We start from the raw sequence: 21837 nt of genomic DNA on the forward strand, positions 1-21837 counted from the left end.
AATAAAATAGGAATATTGCACGTTTTGCATGCAACATTTATTTAACTATGATATCCAATTTAATAAAAGTGGATATTAGAATCGTTTTTGGATTGTAAATATTGTTTAATGAGTATGAGTATTAAACGTTTAGAATTTAAATGTTTGGATTATAAATGTCTAGAACAATTAATATCGTTTGTGTTTTGATATGCAGAATAATTAATATTTAGAACTCAAATGAATGTTTTGATTTACCAATCTTGTACATAAAAACTAAAACTAAATAATTATTTAATCAAATATAAGAGAACACGTAATGTAGTCATACTTATAATTTAATTAATTAATATATTTTTATATTGATTAATTATTTAATCGCTTAAAATATTAATAAATGATTTTTTAAATTAAATAGTATTTAAATTATTTTATTTAATTAATAAAAATAAATTAATTAGAATATTAATAATTCATAATAAATTTTATATTAAATAGTTATGATGACATTAATGTTAAAGATAAATGGATTATTTGAAATTTATTAAGTCTAAATACTATATTGCTATTTAATAATTAATTAAAATTAATAGTAATATTTAATCGGTATTAATTTATTAATTAATCAGGCTCTATTCATGTCCTAGGTATAAATATCCCACAAATATTGAGGATATTAAAAAACTCATGGTGGATGAAGTTTAAAGTTCCCTAGATAATAATATCTTATCCTAGATTTTAAAAAGTGAAATTATGTGAAACAAATAAGGATATTAAATGTTTAAAATAAACGGACACGTAGAGTAAATATTATAAACCTATCTTTACGAGTAAATATTGATTTTTAAAAATTTTACTTAATTTGAATGTTGAACAAATTTGTCAAAATGAGCTTAATTAACTCACTATCCGCATTTGTGTTTGATTTGATCTTGAAAATGAAGGGGTGAAATTGTTCAAAGTTGTAGATAAATATTCAAGTAATTGGACAAACATCCACTAAATTAGAGACCATGGATAAGATGTTTAAGTTGTGTTTGGTTTAAAATTTGAAGGGTTTAATTTTGAAAATAATTCATTTAAAAAAAATTGAAGTGTTTGATAACCATTCAAATTAGTTTTTTAATCAATTTCAAAGTGTATTTTTGATAGTTTTAATTAAGAGAGTTTAAATAAAAATGATTTTTTTAAAAAATATTTTTTTCTCTAGTCAATTCAAGTCCTCAATATGTATGTTTATATATATATATATATAAAGAGCATCCTAAAATAATTTTTAAAATGAAATAATTGATAATTAATTCAAGTATTTTTTAGAAACATCTAAGAGCTAACATCACATTTTATTAATACTTCTATAGTTTTCTTAACAATCTCATCAACATCAATTTTAAAATTTTGAGTTTTTAGTATACATCATGTTTTTTTATTCATTCTTAAATAAAATTACAAATTAAAAAAAATAAATGGCTTTTGATGAAAGTTAGAAGAGGTTGTAGATATATGAATTAAAGATATATATTATTTATTATTAATTGTTATTAGGTTTTCAACAAGCTGGAATAGCTCAGTTGGTTAGAGCATGTGGCTGTTAACCACAAGGTCGGAGGTTCAAACCCTCCTTCTAGCGTTTTATTTTTTATTTTTCGATTTCCCACTTTGGACTCAAACTGCTGGACCGGACGTTAATTTCGTGGGCTAAAATAATCCGGGCCACAAAGCCCATATTTCAGATGATCTTCTTTTTGGGAAATCGGAGGAAATAACAAAATTGGGAGGTATCCTTTTTTAAGAAAAAAAAAATGGAAATAATAAGATTTTTGTTAAAAATGTATGGTGCACATGACATGTATTTTTTAATTTCTAAAAAACAAATGGTCGATTAACAGTTTTTTCGAGTATATCATACCGTATATAAATTCTCAATAGAAATAGAGTGTAAATAGAATCGTCCGTTTTGAGATCGTATATCAATTCTCTATAAAAATACAGTGTAAATAGAATCGTCGATTATAAGACTTCAACTCAACGGATTCAAGAGATAAAGAAGTCAGATTTTTCTCTCATTTAAAAATTTTAATTGGTGATTTCATATCTGTTTTGATTTGATTTAACCACTTTTTATTCAGAATTAATCAATCTTTAATTTGTTTATCACCATTTTGATTTTTATTTATAGTATATCTTTAGATTTACATTATTTTATTCGTTTTTTATTATTTTAAATTTGGATTAATTTTTTTTTATCCCAATTAGGATTTTACTTAATATTTTGTACATATTATCATCTAACAAAATGTATATTTCATTTAGACTTTATCATTTTTTTTTTTTGTATTTTTTTAGTCACTTTTTATTCATTATCATTTTATTGTATTATTATATTATCTTTTTGGCTAACAAATAAGTATTCACTTTTGCAATCTTGCTCTTTTTGTTGTGCCTCTACAACCAGCTAGACTTCTTTTGTAGCTTTTGTGGTTGATAGAGTTATAAGTATAGTGTACTTGTTGAAGCTTAGATAAAAATAAAATTATGAATACAGTGTAATTGTAAACGAGCTCCATTCCTGATTTTCTTCCCGAATTATATTTAAATTTATATTTTATTATCAAATTAGATTTTATCTAATTACTTATCAAACTATCACAATAAACAAAAACTTCATAATTTTTCTCTCCAAGTTATATTTGAATTTATCTAACTAACTTTCGATTTGTTTAAATGTTTGTTACAAATTTAATTGTATCTAAATATTTTTTTCATTAATTTATATATATTGTTATCAAATCAATTTGATCCCTTTTTTTCTCTTTTCATATTTTCAATTTTTATATAGAAACACGTAAAAATGACTTGTATTTAAAAAGAAACATATAAATGGGAATTAAACTTTAAATGTTTAAAACATGTGCGTATATATATATATATAGTATCATCATTATCATCATCATCATTAAAATGAGATAACAAAAAACTCTATGTGTCATCTTGATCTTCATCTTCTTCACTTAGCCGTCCCCAAAATCTCTTTTTGTTCTTCTCGATCGCATGTCTGTAATTGTTAGTCCAACAACTATTTCTTGAATTCCATCGTCTTGGCTAGCTTTTGACGACCACCCTCGCCAGGTCGTCGACTTTAATTTTTGGCTCACACACACGTTTTCTACTTTGAACATTGTTTTCAACAATGACGTTCTAGGATTAATAGTGTTTAAAGTTACTTTCAAGATCCTAGGACTAAAATGGTCATGTGGAATGAAGACAATGAAACTCTACAACTGGTTTGGCATCAAACACAATCATATTTCCAATAGTTACATTGTCCTAAAATTGCAATTTCTTCAAATATTTATTTGCCAACAATAACTTTGCTCAACTTTGCTATTTCTCACCTTGGAGGAAGTCCATTGTTATAGACATCCATAAATTTCTAATGACCTTCATCGCCTGGTAATTATCTTCCCTCGCACACATGCATTCTATAGGCAGCTGGAAACGTTAAGGACCATATTGGGTAATTTTTAATTTTTGCTTCTGAAATGTTTAGATACTGTGTATTTGGGTTCTAGAATGTTTAGGTATTTGTGATATTCGAGTTGTTTTTGAAGTAGTGTATCTTTACATTATTGTTTGTACTTAATTTTGTTGTTTTAGGGTAGTTTTGTCATATAATAATCAATATTTTCTATTATATAAATTTGTTTTGTTATTTTTATAATTCTAAAACCTTTTTGTCATTTTTCCAAATGAAACTTTAAAATTTGCTATTTCTCAACCATTTCTTTCTAAGAAAATATTATCTTTTAAATTTTTTTTTCCTCTCCTAGTAAAAGTTTAAAATGAATGGGGTAACTATGCATCATACGAAAGCTAATGGCACTCATACAAATTATACAATATTAGTATTTCAACTTCTACATTATATATTGTTCTTTTTGTGTAAAAAAAACAATAAAATTATTTCTATTTCAATATCACTAATGTTGATGCCACAGTTTTGTGTTTTTAGTACAATAACACTTTTTTTTTAATGAATATTATGTATTATATGTTAGTTAAACAATACTCGTTTGGATGAAGTGGCTTTTCTTTTTTTTTTAGAAGTGACAATTTTGTTATTATCATGTTTTAAGGAACATTTATGATATCTAAATAGCTAAACCTATGAACAGAAAATGCAGGAAAATTTGTGGCCTATGTTAATTTAAAAAAATTGGGTTTGATATTTGAGAAGAAGAAAGACTTTTTGTGGCTTCTTTATATATATGTTGAAATGAAATATATATCTGTGGCTTGGAATTGTTCAAGTATGGATGGGATATATGCGGTTAATTTTCAACGCGCGGGGACGTTTACATGAAAAAAAAAAAAGAAAAAGAAAAATACATATACAATATGTATGTGTGTGTATACAAATATTGTGAAGAATATGTACAATTATTTTTAGAACTATATTATTGAAATACAAGAATTGCATCGCAAATCCATATCATAACCTATAAACTGTAATTCACAAAACTCACTTTTTATCTCTAATTATTTTGAAAATCCATTACATGAACCCATTGAAGTAGAATAGAACTTAAACGTCACTAAGTATATTTTTTTTCTTAATTTTATTTACGAGTTCAATTTCAAGAAATGTGTAACTCATCACTTATTCAAGTGTAAAATTTAAATTGATAAAATTAAATATTCAAAAATAAAGCAAAGTAATTCACCTACTTAAATATAAATATATAATTATAACATTATGTTTTTTTTAATTAAATTTCTTAAAACATAACTTTTAAAGTAATGACAATTTTTTTAAAGGATGGTTAAATTGAGAGGTGAAGATTCCACAGATGAAAAAATATCAAATTATTTATAGAAGTAAAAAAAAAAATAGTGATAAATGTTGATTTTTATCAGCTTCTGTAAAGATGGTAGAGGTGTTGTGTTGGGAAGACAGTGAGGGATGGATAGGAGATAAACGAAAATAACTGGAGGGGAATAAAAGAAGAAAGAAGCCCACCAACTCAAATGCTAAAATCTCTGTGACTGTGAGTGGATAAAACGAACCAGAGAGATTATGGCACTGGCAATGGCGCTACGTAGGCTTTCTTCTTCCATTCACAGCCCCATTCGTCACCTCCTCCATGGCGGCTCTTTCTGTTATCTGGTAATCTCTTTCTCCTTCTCTTCATTCTACTTTCTCTATTGTATTCTTGCATTTTCCAATCTTATCTTCTCTCTTTCTCCTTAACTGTTTTATTGTTTTCATTGTTCTCTTAGTCTTCTTTGCCCAACGAAGCTGTCTATGATAAGGAGAGACCACGCGTTCCGGTAAATCAATCCGTCTCTTCTTCTTCTTAGTTTGTATATATTCGCGTTTCATGTCTCAAATTAGCTTATGGTAGCATATTTTACAGTGGCCTAAACAATTGAATGATCCGCTCGAGGTAATTGATCCAGAAATCGCGGACATAATTGAACTCGAAAAGGCCAGGCAATGGAAGGTAGAACAGTTTCTCTGTAAAGTGTGTTGTGTGCATTTTGTTGACAGTACTAATTATTACTATTATTATTTTTTATTGGTTGAAGATTTTGATGCTTATTTGTTCAAACAACATCGTTTAATTATAATCGGCTTGATTGGAATGAAATGAAGGCCCGTGGTACTAAGACTTTGAAGAATTTGTCTTTCTCTGGCTTTTCCAGTTGACTACTTATTTAAATATTTTGCATATATTGTAGGGTGAAGTGCTTAATTTCTCTTCCAAGTTCAATCTTTAAATGGAAACCATAATCTATCTTTTATTTGAAGGGCTTGGAACTCATACCATCTGAGAACTTCACTTCCGTCTCTGTGATGCAAGCAGTTGGATCTGTTATGACCAACAAATATAGTGAAGGTTATCCTGGGGCTAGATACTATGGAGGAAACGAGTACGTGAAAGCCATCATTCGTTTTGTGTTTTCTTTTAAAATTAATTTCTCGTTATTTCATGGCCATAGCCTAAACTAGTCAATAACTGTTTTAAATAATTCCTCAACACCGTTTCCCGGTACAACTCTGAAGATTTCATTTTATTGTAATCATCATCGTCATTTTTCTTTTGGAAATTTAATTATCATTATTATTTCTACATTGTAGGTACATTGACATGGCTGAATCCTTGTGCCAGAAACGTGCTCTGGAAGCCTTTCATTTGGATCCAGAAAAATGGGGAGGTATTTAAAATATTTGTGTGGGAATAAGTTGTTTCTAGAATCACAGTAGCGTATATATTTTAACCAGTGCAACACAGCCATTGGTTAATGGAGAAAGGTTCACGTTTGCATTGGTAAAAAATGTTTAACTGGGAAACTCTCCCGGTATTTCACAATTTTTTCTAATGGAGTATCCTCATTTTATTGCAGTGAATGTCCAATCTTTATCTGGCTCTCCATCCAATTTTCAAGTTTATACTGCATTGTTAAAACCTCACGATAGAATTATGGCACTTGATCTTCCTCACGGTGGACATCTCTCTCATGGTTACCAGGTGCCTGTAACTTTATGAACTCTTTTGATATAAGCCTCTGCATCTTTTATTATTTTTAATTTCTAAGTTCTCTAATATATATTTCTCATCAATCTGTTTTTGTTACACAACCATTTCCTTTTTAGCCGTTCAGTTAAAAAAAAAAAAGGAAAAAAAAAAAAAAAAAAAAGTTCTTTTTAGCAGTTGCTATTTTATCGACAAGTAACAGTAACACGTAACATTATTCTTATGGCCCTGCTAAATTAACAATTAAAAAGACGTCTATTGCATGATTGTGCAGACTGATACCAAAAAGATCTCTGCAGTGTCTATATTTTTTGAGACAATGCCGTACAGATTGGATGAGAGCACTGGCTATATTGACTATGATCAGGTATTTTGCAATTTATTCTCACAATTATTTTAGCTTTGTTATATGGTCTCAAGCAGAATCCTAAAATGTATTGCCAATCAAAATTACAATGTGAGGACTCCATTTCAAGCAAACAATAACGGTGATCTGGAGAATACTAACAAGATTCTAGCATTTTCTGCCACTTTCTCTGTCTAAATCTTCTTCCAGATCAGAGTTTTATCCAAGTCTTCACTTATCAAATGTTTTTGAATGTTTGACCAGAGTGTAGTATTAGTCTACCCAGTACATGAAAGTGCAGTTTTGAACTTACTGGATTAGTCAGATAATTCCATTTGGTGGAAATTGAGCCATTATTGAACTTTGAAGTCATGCTACTGACACATTTTAACTACAAATGACAGTTGGAGAGAAGTGCTACTCTTTTCCGACCTAAGTTAATTGTTGCTGGTGCTAGTGCCTATGCACGTCTATATGATTATGCACGTATACGCAAGGTAAACTCCTCGACTTTCATTTTTATATTAATGTGAGCACTTAAATTGGATGGAAAGTTGTGGTAGTTATCTCAGGCACACCTTGGATGGTTGAAGGCTCACATCTGCTAAGCCTTTCCACAGGTCTGTGATAAACAAAAAGCTATAATGTTGGCAGATATGGCCCATATCAGTGGATTGGTTGCGGCTGGTGTTATCCCTTCACCCTTTGAATATGCTGATGTTGTAACCACCACAACTCACAAGTCACTTCGTGGCCCACGTGGAGCCATGATTTTTTTCAGGAAAGGAGTGAAGGAGATAAATAAGCAAGGCCGGGAGGTACCTCTGTGTTGTTTCCATAAGTGCAAATATTATCCTTGACATTAGTTTTTCTGTCAGTATTCATGATTCTCACTTTAGGATGTATGCATTTTTCAAATTTTCCTGAAATGCAAATTTAAGGCTATTATATGAACTTGTAATAACGTCAACATCTCTTACATCCCCCTGAAGGTGTTATATGACTATGAAGAAAAAATCAACCAGGCTGTCTTTCCTGGTCTACAAGGTGGACCGCACAACCACACAATTGCTGGTTTAGCAGTTGCACTGAAACAGGTTGGCTTGATGATAAACATGTTCCGCTCTTATGGATTTTACTTGGAACTTTTAGTTGTTACCCTTTCTTCTGCTCCTACAGTATTCCAGCATTAGATTGTTTAACCAACTAGACTTCTTCTGATGTTTCTTTTATCCAAAAAAAAAAAAAAAAAANGGACATCTCTCTCATGGTTACCAGGTGCCTGTAACTTTATGAACTCTTTTGATATAAGCCTCTGCATCTTTTATTATTTTTAATTTCTAAGTTCTACTTGGAATCAAACATCACTACTTGTCTCCTGCTCACACTCAAGTTAATTGGAAAAGTTAAAGTAAAAAACATAAAAAAAAAAAAAAAAAAAAAAAAAAGAAAAGAGTTCCTTTTTAGCAGTTGCTATTTTATCGACAAGTAACAGTAACACGTAACATTATTCTTATGGCCCTGCTAAATTAACAATTAAAAAGACGTCTATTGCATGATTGTGCAGACTGATACCAAAAAGATCTCTGCAGTGTCTATATTTTTTGAGACAATGCCGTACAGATTGGATGAGAGCACTGGCTATATTGACTATGATCAGGTATTTTGCAATTTATTCTCACAATTATTTTAGCTTTGTTATATGGTCTCAAGCAGAATCCTAAAATGTATTGCCAATCAAAATTACAATGTGAGGACTCCATTTCAAGCAAACAATAACGGTGATCTGGAGAATACTAACAAGATTCTAGCATTTTCTGCCACTTTCTCTGTCTAAATCTTCTTCCAGATCAGAGTTTTATCCAAGTCTTCACTTATCAAATGTTTTTGAATGTTTGACCAGAGTGTAGTATTAGTCTACCCAGTACATGAAAGTGCAGTTTTGAACTTACTGGATTAGTCAGATAATTCCATTTGGTGGAAATTGAGCCATTATTGAACTTTGAAGTCATGCTACTGACACATTTTAACTACAAATGACAGTTGGAGAGAAGTGCTACTCTTTTCCGACCTAAGTTAATTGTTGCTGGTGCTAGTGCCTATGCACGTCTATATGATTATGCACGTATACGCAAGGTAAACTCCTCGACTTTCATTTTTATATTAATGTGAGCACTTAAATTGGATGGAAAGTTGTGGTAGTTATCTCAGGCACACCTTGGATGGTTGAAGGCTCACATCTGCTAAGCCTTTCCACAGGTCTGTGATAAACAAAAAGCTATAATGTTGGCAGATATGGCCCATATCAGTGGATTGGTTGCGGCTGGTGTTATCCCTTCACCCTTTGAATATGCTGATGTTGTAACCACCACAACTCACAAGTCACTTCGTGGCCCACGTGGAGCCATGATTTTTTTCAGGAAAGGAGTGAAGGAGATAAATAAGCAAGGCCGGGAGGTACCTCTGTGTTGTTTCCATAAGTGCAAATATTATCCTTGACATTAGTTTTTCTGTCAGTATTCATGATTCTCACTTTAGGATGTATGCATTTTTCAAATTTTCCTGAAATGCAAATTTAAGGCTATTATATGAACTTGTAATAACGTCAACATCTCTTACATCCCCCTGAAGGTGTTATATGACTATGAAGAAAAAATCAACCAGGCTGTCTTTCCTGGTCTACAAGGTGGACCGCACAACCACACAATTGCTGGTTTAGCAGTTGCACTGAAACAGGTTGGCTTGATGATAAACATGTTCCGCTCTTATGGATTTTACTTGGAACTTTTAGTTGTTACCCTTTCTTCTGCTCCTACAGTATTCCAGCATTAGATTGTTTAACCAACTAGACTTCTTCTGATGTTTCTTTTATCCAAAAAAAAAAAAAAAAAAAGAAAGAAAAGAAAAGAAAAAAACTGGACTTATTTTTTCAGAAAAGATCAAAAGAATAATTAAGTTCAAGTTAGAATTTTGGGGTACACCTAAGGGGTTAAAGTTTCTTATACGATGTTAGACTACGTCCAACTTGCAATTGTTATGACTTATGAGTAAGCGATCGTAGGGTTACATGAAGAATAGTGAGATGGGAGAACTGATGGAAAAAATTGCACAAGCCCATGACACTAACGTATCTTTCAATTCCTAATGATTATATCAGGAATATCTCATTGGAAGATATCGTTAAAGTGATGGTGGGTGGAGACAGTTGTGTATCTGATTCCACTTATCTGGGAGGATGAGTTTCAAAGGGCTAAATGGTCGGTATCCCAAGCCCATAACACTAACTTATATGCTGGAAATTTTAACGCGAGAAGTGTTTGTAACAAAATTTGCAATTCTGAACTCATAATACCAGAAAATATGGACTCGTTGAAAATTGATATCATAGAGAAGGTTGTCTTAGATGGCCATTCACAAAGACTTGAAAATTCCCAACACTAGACAAAAAACATGAAGGTATATAAGATATCAATAGGAAAGATAGATAAGACTATCATATGCGTAACTAGTTTTAACTAATCTCAAATGCATTTGGGAGGCTTGGATTATAAACTTTTCAACCAGACTAAGTCACCAAAAATCAAATTTTGGTTGGTAAATTACATATATAGGGAACCTTTGGCTAATGGTACCATACCTTCCCGATCCGGTTCCCACCCTCTGCTTTCCTACTTCAAAATATTACAAAGTTTGGCTTGGTGTTTCACTTTGGATTTTTTCTTTTCCTTATCATTCATTACAGATGTCCCTTATATAAGATAGTATCTAAAGCAATTGCAGCTGGCTGTCTAATTAACGAAAGTAGTTGCAAGAATTAGTTACAGGCTTTACAGTGACGAGATCTAATAAACATAACCATTTTAGTATAATCTTTTATGGATGTAGGCAACAACTCCAGAATACAAAGCGTACCAAGAGCAAGTTCTTAGGAATTGCTCAAATTTTGCACAGGTATCTATTTCCATAAGATGAAACTAAATTGTCACTCAGGACATTTTCATTATCAGGTACATTTGACTTGCTTGTGATATTTTGGCTGACCATATTAGAAAAACTAATGCAGTCTCTCGTTGAGAAGGGCTATGAACTTGTATCTGGTGGAACTGAGAATCATCTAGTACTAGTAAATTTGAAGAATAAGGTAAACGCTCCTTGCTTTTATTTAGCTACTTAAAGAAGCCTTTTTTTTTAATTCGTAGTTCCTTGTGAATTGAAATGCTTAGAGAAACTAATAATCTTATGTTTTAGTTTATTTCCCTTAACAAGATATTTTCCAAAGAAGGTTACTCTGTATATATATTCTGGTTATGAAGTTTTACTCAAGATACTCATAAAAAAAAAGGTGAAAATTTGACTATTATTTTAAATAACTCCGTCCAGGGTATTGATGGGTCAAGAGTTGAAAAGGTGTTGGAATCAGTTCATATCGCTGCCAACAAAAACACTGTTCCTGGAGATGTCTCAGCTATGGTTCCTGGTGGTATCAGGATGGGTAAAATCCAAAACTGAGCTGATATCCATTATGGTAACCATCAGTTTAGCTAATAACCACTTATCATTCAGGAACTCCGGCTCTTACCTCCAGAGGATTTGTTGAGGAGGATTTTGCTAAGGTAGCAGATTTCTTTGATGCTGCAGTTAACATAGCCGTAAAGATCAAAGCAGAAACCAAAGGTTCCCAAAGCCTTTTTAACTTAATTCTACGGGCATTTGACATTGATTTATTTTGACCAATTCTGGGGCTGACCCTTCTAAGATAAAATTTCTCATCTTGTTTATCCAGGAACAAAATTGAAGGACTTTCTTACCACAATGCAGTCTACTCCTTACTTCCAGTCTGAGATTGAAAAGCTACGACACGATGTTGAGGAATATGCAAAGAAATTTCCTACAATTGGTTTTGAAAAGGAAACGATGAAATACAAGAGCTGAGAGAAAAACCGTGTCTGGTATGAGATCATTTTAGAAAGTTTTTCTTATCAGATATGGTTAGTTGTATTAATAACGTAACTGGATAGTGTCATGTTTGTTGCAAGGAAGACTCTTAGATTTTACCAAAATAGGTCCTTGGATTTTACCAACTAATTCTTATGATATAGCCAATACACACACACACACATTAAAAAGAACTACTTTTTGTTTTGTTTTGAAGCTGAGTTTATAATCTTAATTTTCAAACTTAAATTTAGAGACAAATTGGTTACCGTCGATCATTTTCTTCTAGAAAAAATAAAGTGAAATCCATATGCTGTAACTGCTCCGTTCTGAAATGCTTAATCCATATGCTTATATGTCTGGAACAGGGATGAAGCAGAAAAGAAATGTTGGCCAATAAATTAAAGGGTTGTGTGTCAAGTATGTAAGTCTTAATTATTTTATGTGCTCAAAATTCAGCAGATCATTTTGATTGGGTCCGAGATGTATATATGCATATTGAAGTCATCTAAGAAAATAAACTGGCCTGCTTCCAGTTATTTCTTTCCCAATAGTTTGTCATCATATCTTTTTCTCTCTTTTTTCCCTTTTTTAAGATCCTATTAAATCAATTTTAACTTGATTATTATGATAGCTGAAGTTTCAATTTTATTTTATTTTTTTTTTTAAAAAGAAAGAAGCCTAATAACAAAAATAGTCATTGGGGGGCCTTAAACTCTCCAAGTATGAAGAAAAGGATGCTGTTCATGATAAGGGATTTTATGACACAAATTTGTTTTCTACGGCAGTGCTATTTTTCTCATTTTAATGATCTTACTCTGTATATTTCTCATTATCTAATTTATTTTTTAAAAAAAAACGTAAAGTAAGTTCTCAAAAAAGGAAAATCCATTTTTTTTTAGAATAACAAAACATTCACTAAGATAAACGTAAAAGCTACGACATGATGGTAGAGTGGCACCGTCCAAAACAATCACCAATAAGTTGTTTATGATGACGAGTTCAATTAAATAAACTTTATAGTTATACTCTTCTAATGAATTCATTTATTTTTTACACGAAGACTCAATGAAATGAACTCATTATTTTTCGTAATAATCCTTCAGATTATAAATTTTGATATATTCTTTTAGGAACGGGACATACAAAAATAGATGGTACTAGGCCAATTTACTTAATTCAAGTAGCATAAGACATATAAGTTTGAATCCCTCCACTCCTACATGCTGCCGAACTAAATAAAATAGATGGTACATATATTTGAATCACAAATAATCAAAAATTTGTTGAGATGAAGATATGTTGATATATTGTATTTAATATAATTCTCTCTATTAATTCATACTTTTCATTAAAAAAAGTTTAAATGTTCGAAAATGGTTGATTTAGAAGATTAAATCATGTCACTTTGTATTTAAAGACGTAATGATATCTTGATGCCAAAATGAACATAGATAACCATTTAAACATTCTTTAAATAAAACATCTTACTTTTTTCTTTTTTTCTTTTTTTAAATCAAAGGTCTAAAATATTTTTTGAAAAGAAATTAATGGAGATTGAGGATAAACTTTGGGCTAAATATATGTCAATCCAATGATTTTCAAAAATAGAGAAATGAGGAAACTATTTACAAAAAGTAGTAAAATTTTAATTTTCTTTAACAGAAGCTAATAGAAGTATATCATTGTCTATTAGTGATAGAAACTAATAGAAGTCTATCAGTGTCTATCAGTATTTTTTTTTTTTGCTATTTTTATAAATAGTTTGATATTTTTTGTATCGGTGAAAATTTTCTTTTTATATATTAAATTTTTTCCAATTAAATCATTATTACCTTTAAATATAAAAAAAATGACTATATATGAATATAAAGATATAAATATTTATGATTTTGTTGATCATTAGTATACCAACATTTTAAGGGGCTTTATTGTGACAAGCAATCAGGTCTATAAGTTACTAAAGTCATAAAATGCGTAAGTTATATGCATATTTTATCAAATAAAACATGATATACTTTTAAAGTTTTGACTTCATCATCGAGGTGGTTTTTAATCATATGTCATCATTTAATTAATTAAGTTTATATTAAAAAAAATTTATACACGTCAGAACGAGCATAGCTCAACTGACATGCAACATGTGTTAGCAAATGTTCGTGATTCAAATCCCTCTACTTGTACTATACTTAAAAAGAACTTGAATGTCTGAAACCAAAACATGTATTTTGCCTAAATTTTATAACTAATTTATATTTTTATTCTTAACCTTGATTTTACTTATAAAAATTGCTTTAGAAAATAATTAGTGGAAAAGAAATCAAAATTTACCCAATTTTACAGATATTTTATTTCACCAAATTGTACTCTAAATTTATATAAGTGTTTCACTCTTAACCATAAATTTAAAGAGTGTTTTATTTTTTTTCATTTGAAAATTTGTTAAAAAAAGTACTTTCATATAATTTCAATGATGGAAAGTTCCATCAACATTTAGATGATAATTAATATATTTATTTACTAAACTATGCTTAAATTGAGCATTATACAATAATTAATTTGAGTAAAAGCAAACTTAATTTTTCATCGTAACTTTATTGAAATTAATGAGGTTACGGTTTTGAAATTTCTTTTGGTTAAAATTAGTGAAAATTACATACATGGTATACATTGCAATATTTCCTTTTTAAAAAAGAGAAATTTTTATAAATAGAAAAAAAGTCAAACTATTTATAAAAATAGCAAAAAAAAAAATTTATAGACACTGATAGACTTCTATCTAACTCTATCAATGATAGACTTGTATTAGTTTCAATTATTGATAGTATCAAAAATAAACTTCTATCAGTTTCTATCATTGATAGACACTGATTGACTTTTATCAACATTTATTAGTGATAAGACTTTTATCAGTTTCTATGTTGATAGACGTTGATAGACTTCTATTAGCATTTATTATGATAACAACGTCTATCACAACTATAACTAAGTTTTACTAGTTGTGAAATATTTTCTCTTCTTTTTCTACTTTCGAAAATAAAAAAAAAAATTGCAATATCTAATCTTTTTAAGTTTCTTTTTGTTAAAATCAGTAAAAAAAGAAAAAAAAATAGTTTACATCCATAGTATAAATTGCAATAGATAAATAAGTCTAGAGTATAAAGTGATGAAATTGGGAGATTAGGTTACAACTTGCAACTTGATAGAGAACAAGTTTAGGATTTTTTTTATTATTATTTAAAAAAAAAAGTTTAGGATAAAAAATGGAATATTTTTCCGAAAAAAATAAAAAATAAAAAATCAATTCCAGTTTTGATCTGAGAGAGAGATTTTGGTGGGCACAATAGTTTGGTGAAAATGGGAACCCCGGTCTACTTCTTCACGACAATCAACTCGCTCTCGGCTGGTGGTTTATGCTATTCTATATTGAAATTGCGAGCTCATCCCTTGCCCTTGAAGAATCCAAGAGATCTGCTTATCTGAGTTCACGCCATAGATCAAATCTCTGTGTGATGGCTAGAGCTGGAGGAATTACTAACGCTGTAAACGTAGGGATAGCGGTTCAAGCTGATTGGGAGAATCGCGAATTCATCTCTCATATTTCCATCAATGTTCGTCGTCTCTTTGATTTCCTCGTCCATTTTGGTAGTTATCCCCTTTTCTCGCTCTCTCTCATCGATTCTTAGATATCTTATATTATTAGAAATTTCCTTGTGTGTTTAACTTGTTCTAATTACTTGCCTTTTACAATTGATTCATTCTGAAACTTTTGGCACCTTTCTTGATAAGATTGAGAATTGAGTCCTATGGTCTGGATTTATATGATTATTTTATCTTCCGGAAGTTGATTAGCCGAGCATCAACTTGCCCTATGAATTTTCAACCTCCGGCAATCGTTTTCCAATTAGAAATTTTTTATTACTAAATTCCAATTTCGAAGTCAGTATTGCTGTATTTTACTTACTCGGTTACTAAGAATAGGAATATCCGGGTTTCTAATTCATGTCCTTGTTCCATTAGAGGCAACAACAAAGAGCAAGTTGGCATCTTTGAACGAGAAGCTTGATACGCTGGAGCGGCGGCTTGAAATGCTTGAAGTCCAAGTCAGTACTGCATCTGCTAACTCATCTCTTTTTACCAGTTAATGTTTACTCTACCTTGTATAAAAAGAGACAGCTCCTGTTATAATTTTTGTCTTGTTTTCACCAGTGTAAACGAAATATGAGGATCTTGTGTAACCCAAATTATGAAAACACATTGATGGTAAAATCATATCTGTCTAGTGCTGTTATACTGATCTACTTGAATTCAGATTTACGTTGGGTGCTTGAACAGGGAATATGTACTATTATGATAAAGAGGGAAAAGTATATTTGATGTCAATGGAACAAGACAATTGTGTCTGGTTAACCTGTTACCCTGAGCGTTGGTCAAACTAGCATTAAAATGTGAATTAGTTGACACAATTTCTCCAGGATCATTTTAGTTCTTTTGCTCAACTTATGGAATCACTAGCAAGTTGTTAAATGGCACGACTCAAAGAGTCTTTGGTGAAGGTTGTTCAAAATACCCCTCCAAGTTCTTTGGGTCATCTTGTCCTTTAAATTATCTCCACTCTTCATCAGTCCGTCCACCATATCATTTCAAATTTCCTTCATAGATTTCCTTCATATAATCAGGAAGTTCAAATTAATTGATGAAATAATTGTCTTAGCCTTTTCTATTGCATTTTCCTTAGCCAACACTGATTGATTGTTCTTGGCCTTTTCTATTGCATTTTTCTTAGCCCCTTAATATTATTGTTGGGTTCTCTACATATTTGATTCCTTGAAATATGCAAACATAATAAATGTTATTTTGTTGTCTATGACCTTTTGCCGGATGCTCCAGATTCTTAGTAATCATAAATGAGCAGCTGTGACACCAGTGAAGATTCCACCAAGCTAATGTAGATTCTAACCGGTAGGCCATGAAAATTTAAACCTAAGGCATAAGTTGGCGAAGAAGCGACTTCTGTGCAAAATACCAACGAGGAAGTCGGAATTTAGGTTTTTCAAAAATTTGATCATCTCCAATGAAGAAATTGATTTGTTTGCGTGCTCTATAATAGGATATAGTTTTTCAATAGCAATGCATTTAATTCATCCAAAATTAAGTTACATGGAGAAAACAGAAAACAAGGATGAAAGAGAGAATGAACGAACGGGACTTAGAGAGGAAGGTGAACTGCCAAGACTTATTTTGGGAGAGTATTTAGAATTGGAATATGGATATGAGGGTGACCCTGCATTTGAATATGAACCTCCTAAGCTAATATGGATAGCTCCTGAATTTGTTTTGTCCAAATTCAAGAACTTCGTTGCTGTTATTTTAACTTTGGATTCTCCCAGGAAATTGAGTCATTTTTTTGCTGCAGTTTCACTGATGTAAGTAGAACTTGGTTTCCAATACAAGAAAAAAAGAGGGAAAATGAAAGCAAAATTCACTCTGAATTAAATCAGCAATCTAATGTAAGAACAAGTTTATGACCATATCCTTGGTTCTTCACTTCCTCTGGTTCTTGGATGCAAAACGAAGAATTAGGTAGAATAGAATCCTATAAAGCACGGCCCATGCAAACATCACAGCCACATTTTCCCACTTTTTGTCTGAATCGGTACTGATATGGAGACTTTCCAATATGTTGATACCAGAAATATCAGTTCCATTGGATTGCTTCCCGAAAGAAATGGGTGTCTGATACTCATTCATCAACAGCCCTTCATATGGATATGTCATCGTGGAAATCTTGTTCATCCACTTCCAGTAAGGAGGAATGTCGTGGCTGTTTAAGAAGTACCCACAGAACAAGAAAAAAAGGGCAGTGAAAGCAATCACAGCTGCATAACCCAAGATATAGTTCGGTACTACTGAGCTAATGAATACAACGAATGAGTTTGTTGAAAGAAGGGACATGTAGAGGACTATTAGGAAATATATGAAAGATCCTCGAAGTTTCAAAGCAAACCAAACTATCCCAGCATAGACTAGAGCTTGCAGGCCAAGAAAAGGCAGATGAGTAATCAGACCAGCTATGGTGTAGGATGATGCTCTGTAGGCATTGTGGGAAGTTTCGCGGATGAAAATGAAACGTTCTTGTATGAATGCTGGGACAGCATCATTGGAAGAGAAAAAGAAGAGACAGACGGTAAAGATGAAGAAGCTGAGACGGTCTGTGATTCCTTGGGTATTCTCTTTAGGCTTCATGAACATTGTAGCCATCATAAATCCCATAACTGTGAGGACCATCAACCTTGAGAGGAACAGCTCGGGGGTTCTTGAGATGTTCTTAAAATTTCTACGCATAAGAATCCAGGTCTCAGAGAAGAATGAGTTTGAAATCTTTTTGCCTAGATTATTGTGGATGGTAACAGATTTGGAACCGATATTTGAAGTCAGGTAGTCATTTTCATTTACTGTGTAATCACTGCTGTGAGGTGTTGGTGTGCCATGCAGAACGTCAAATGAATATGCATAAGAGGCTGACGAATTACTGCAAATCAAGAAAAACTGAAGATTATAGTTCTGAATAGGACGGTTTGATGCTGTTGAATGGATATTAATAGTAAAATATTAATGAAATGCAACTTTTAAGCAATTGAATTGCTGTTGATTCATTTGATGTACCTCATCTGATTACGATTCTTTTCTCCTTCTTGTTGTCTTTGTGGCAGCCTCAATGCCTGCATAACCACACTATTACTCGCACTCCATGATCTTGATGTATTATAAGGGCTTCTCAAACTATGGTTATAATCATTTAAAGCATGAGAGTTAGTTTGCAAATGGAGCCGTTTTCCAGTTGCAATGTTGCCAGTTTTTTGTACACTAGAATGAAAGGATGAAACCGGCGAGGCTTGTATAGTAGATAGTGAAATCTCTTCATCGGTCAAGTGGGGGGGTTTCATTCCTGTTCTAGCGAACTCAGCAAGTACCTCCACTCCAAATTCAGACTGATCATATGCTCGAATAACATCCATAAGATATTCAATTGGACTTTCCCCTTGAGGCACTTTTCGTCCCATTGCACTGAGATGGTGATTAACATCCTTTGGTGACCCTTGAAACATAAGCTGTCCTCGAGCAAGGATGATGAGATGGTCTAAGAATGATAGGATTCGTGACGATGGCTGGTGGATTGTAAGGACCACAGTGCTGCCAGTGCGAGCTATGTTATGCACCTTTTCAATGACACTATAAGCACTGGTGGAGTCTAGTCCTGAAGTTGGCTCATCAAGGAAGAGCAGTGATGGCCCATGGATGATGTCCACCCCAATTGATACTCTTCTTCGTTCACCCCCAGACACCCCTCTTGTTCCTTCATCTCCAATATAGGTGTTTCGAGCTGACTACAACCAGCAACCAGTGATTTCATTGGTTAGATCTTGAAAATATAGCAAGTACAGAAAAAGGAAAAAGCTAATGATCTGCTTACAGATAAGCCAAGCTGCTCAATCATGTTTTCCACTCGTTGCTTTTTTTCGTATGTCGGAATCGGACCAAGCCGGAAGTCTGCTGCAAACATCAGAGTCTCATATACAGTGAGCTTTGGGAAAAGCCTGTCGTCTTGCATGATATATGCAGAAGTTCTTTTAATCAAGCCTGGGCTCATATCCATGCCATCCAAAGAAACTCTGCCCTTCAGGCTTCCACTTGCAATTCTTCCTGCTAGACCATCCAAAAAGGTAGATTTTCCAGCCCCACTGGGACCTAATACTGCAGTGATACTTCCTTTTGGTGAATACCCCGAAATTCTGTGCAACAAGTCTACTTCTTGCTTCACCATTTTCCCTTCATATTCCTTGTCTTTTAACACAGTATAAGTAAGGTCAAAAAACTCAAGCCCACCATTAAACTTTGTAGTTTTACCAATGTCAATGGTTGTATCACGACGATTACCACCACCATGGGCCATCTTTCCTGGTTAGTGTAGGGAGCTTTGTATAGAATGAAAACTAAAAAACCATGCAGAAAGGGAGTTGACAGACTTCAGGTCGTTTTTCTTTTCCTTCTGGGGATCTCCCAATTTTTTGGCTTTAGGAGGCCGAAGAGGAGTTAAATGGAAGCTACAGCTGGGTGGGTCAGCGTAGAAGTGGAGCAAAATCCAAAGTTGGTGTCAAATTCCATTCTTTGGAGAATCCGTACTAGATCTTATGGATCACAAAGAACTAGAAACTTTCTTAGTTTTCTTCATCCGCTGATTTTTGGCTTATGCCTAGCGTTTGTGTTTTTAGCACGTGAGCCCCCTGCTGTTTTGTCATTTAAGTCCTTGTTGGGATTAACATCTCCGGCCATCGGCGGAGCCACATATGGGCTAGGGAGGCACATGTCCCTCAATTTATCGTATTTTGTATCTTTATTATAAAACTTAAATTAATATTTATCAATAGATATAAAAAACAGGTGTTGGTGTAGTGGTTACAGGGGATACATTGATGTATCAGTTTGTGGGTTCAAATCTTTTTACGTGATTTTTTAAAATTTAATTTAATCAATATATTTATAAAAATCAGCATTCTTCTTGAAACCAAAGTTGGTGTAATGGTAGCTAGGTACATGTTGATTTTGTAGGTTGCGGTTTCAAATTTTTTAATGTATTTTTTGAAATTTAATTTGTTTTAAGATCGAATTCTGGTAGTGTTGTTACCATTCAAATTTGTTAGCCGTTACCTTAACAAAAAAAATACTATGAAGCACAGATACTTCAGGTGAGACAAAAAATCATTATCAAACACGTATCAAATACCGATACTTCCAGATATTTTCAAGATACGTATCTGACACTCGATTTGACGTATTTATTTTTATGCGTACTTTTTTTTAAAGAAAAAAGACAAGCAACTCATGTAATCTTTCCCAATCTAAAATTAGACAACCTATTTAGAAAGCTCACTACTCGAGTCCAAAACTAAAAGGAAAAAATAAATAAATTGGGTCAAGCTCTAGACTAAATCATCTAATCTCTATCTTCACATTTGATTCCCCACAAAGTTTACCAAAATATAAACCATTTGGATATCTTTAACAATTCAATGAAGTTCTTTGTTTATCTTCACACTTCTCCCTCTAATATTCTTCTTCTTTTTTTTTGCAATATGAGTCATTTTTTTTATTGCATTTTATTAATTATTGTATTTCAACATCTTAGATGTTTTTTTTTGTATTGTATTTCAGTGTTTGTATTTTATTTTATGTTATTGTTATTAACTTGTATGCTAAATTTACCTATATCTTAGATTTTTTTAGGGAAAAAGAAAATGTATTTTCAACGTATCAATATTCTTGTTTTTTAGAAATATATCTGAATCCGTATCTTAGTTTTTTTTAAATTAACGAATCATCGTATTCGATCATATCTATATCGTGTAGCTGTATCCGTGTCTGTGCTTCATAGAAAAAATGAAAAGAAGAAAAATCAACAAAAGTGTTTTTTATTATTATTATTATTATAGATATTTTTTTACCTAAATTTTTTCAATCAAATCTCAACAACATTCTATTGAAGAGGTATCATCAACATTTTCTTTAACCTAATTTTTAGATTTTTATTACCTAGTGTATATTTAATTAATTTTCATACTTATTGATAATGCTTTTGCAGAGTTAATTCTATATTAATATGGATAAATATTTTTAGAAAAATAATAATAGAGACTATAAAGTCATCGTCACCAAAAAGAAAACATAACTTTAATTCGGATGGATCTTATATAAAAATCAATTTAGGAAAACTACTTGCAGATCCTGATCTAAGAATTAAAATTTCTAAATATGATGATTATTTAAATTCAAATTCGTAGACATACTTACCACAACGACTTTGTCAGTCTCAGAATCATATTTTTTCACTCAAGAAATTTAGATCATAAAAACTCATAGAGAACATTGATTTGGAGTTTGTCATTGGTGATAATGACAACGTTTCGCTTCTTTCATCAGTGTCGTAAGAACATGTCTACTTTAGCTCTAGGAAAATACATTTTACAGTATTGAAATTAT

The 21837-nt window shown here is 31.8% G+C and overlaps 3 protein-coding genes and 1 non-coding gene across 4 annotated transcripts; 3 read left to right on the forward strand and 1 right to left on the reverse strand.

The window, feature by feature from the left end:
* The first annotated feature begins 1535 nt into the window (after window positions 1-1535).
* TRNAN-GUU lies at window positions 1536-1609 on the forward strand. Its single transcript has one exon. It is a non-coding gene; the product is annotated as a tRNA-Asn (tRNA).
* Window positions 1610-4929: 3320 nt separating this feature from the next.
* LOC120073835 (serine hydroxymethyltransferase, mitochondrial) lies at window positions 4930-12352 on the forward strand. The gene is made up of 16 exons (XM_039026708.1): window positions 4930-5146; window positions 5260-5310; window positions 5397-5483; window positions 5792-5913; window positions 6122-6198; window positions 6388-6512; window positions 6793-6885; window positions 7269-7361; window positions 7485-7682; window positions 7857-7961; window positions 10750-10815; window positions 10928-11005; window positions 11245-11356; window positions 11428-11538; window positions 11648-11813; window positions 12168-12352. Exons 1-15 carry the CDS (start codon window positions 5057-5059, stop codon window positions 11794-11796), a joined length of 1557 nt encoding a protein of 518 aa, XP_038882636.1. The 5' UTR covers window positions 4930-5056; the 3' UTR covers window positions 11797-11813; window positions 12168-12352.
* Window positions 12353-15103: 2751 nt separating this feature from the next.
* On the forward strand, window positions 15104-16100 carry LOC120074627 (protein BRICK 1). Its single transcript, XM_039027808.1, has 2 exons — window positions 15104-15444; window positions 15820-16100. The coding sequence occupies exons 1-2, from the start codon at window positions 15213-15215 to the stop codon at window positions 15942-15944; spliced, it is 357 nt and encodes a 118-aa protein (XP_038883736.1). The 5' UTR covers window positions 15104-15212; the 3' UTR covers window positions 15945-16100.
* On the reverse strand, window positions 15945-20282 carry LOC120074628 (ABC transporter G family member STR2-like). Its single transcript, XM_039027809.1, has 3 exons — window positions 19274-20282; window positions 18466-19187; window positions 15945-18331 (listed from the first exon to the last, which is right to left on the reverse strand). Exons 1-3 carry the CDS (start codon window positions 19751-19753, stop codon window positions 17344-17346), a joined length of 2190 nt encoding a protein of 729 aa, XP_038883737.1. The 5' UTR covers window positions 19754-20282; the 3' UTR covers window positions 15945-17343.
* Window positions 20283-21837: the final 1555 nt, after the last annotated feature.

The sequence above is a fragment of the Benincasa hispida genome, chromosome 3 (genome assembly GCF_009727055.1).
Source record: "Benincasa hispida cultivar B227 chromosome 3, ASM972705v1, whole genome shotgun sequence".
Lineage (NCBI taxonomy): Eukaryota > Viridiplantae > Streptophyta > Magnoliopsida > Cucurbitales > Cucurbitaceae > Benincasa > Benincasa hispida.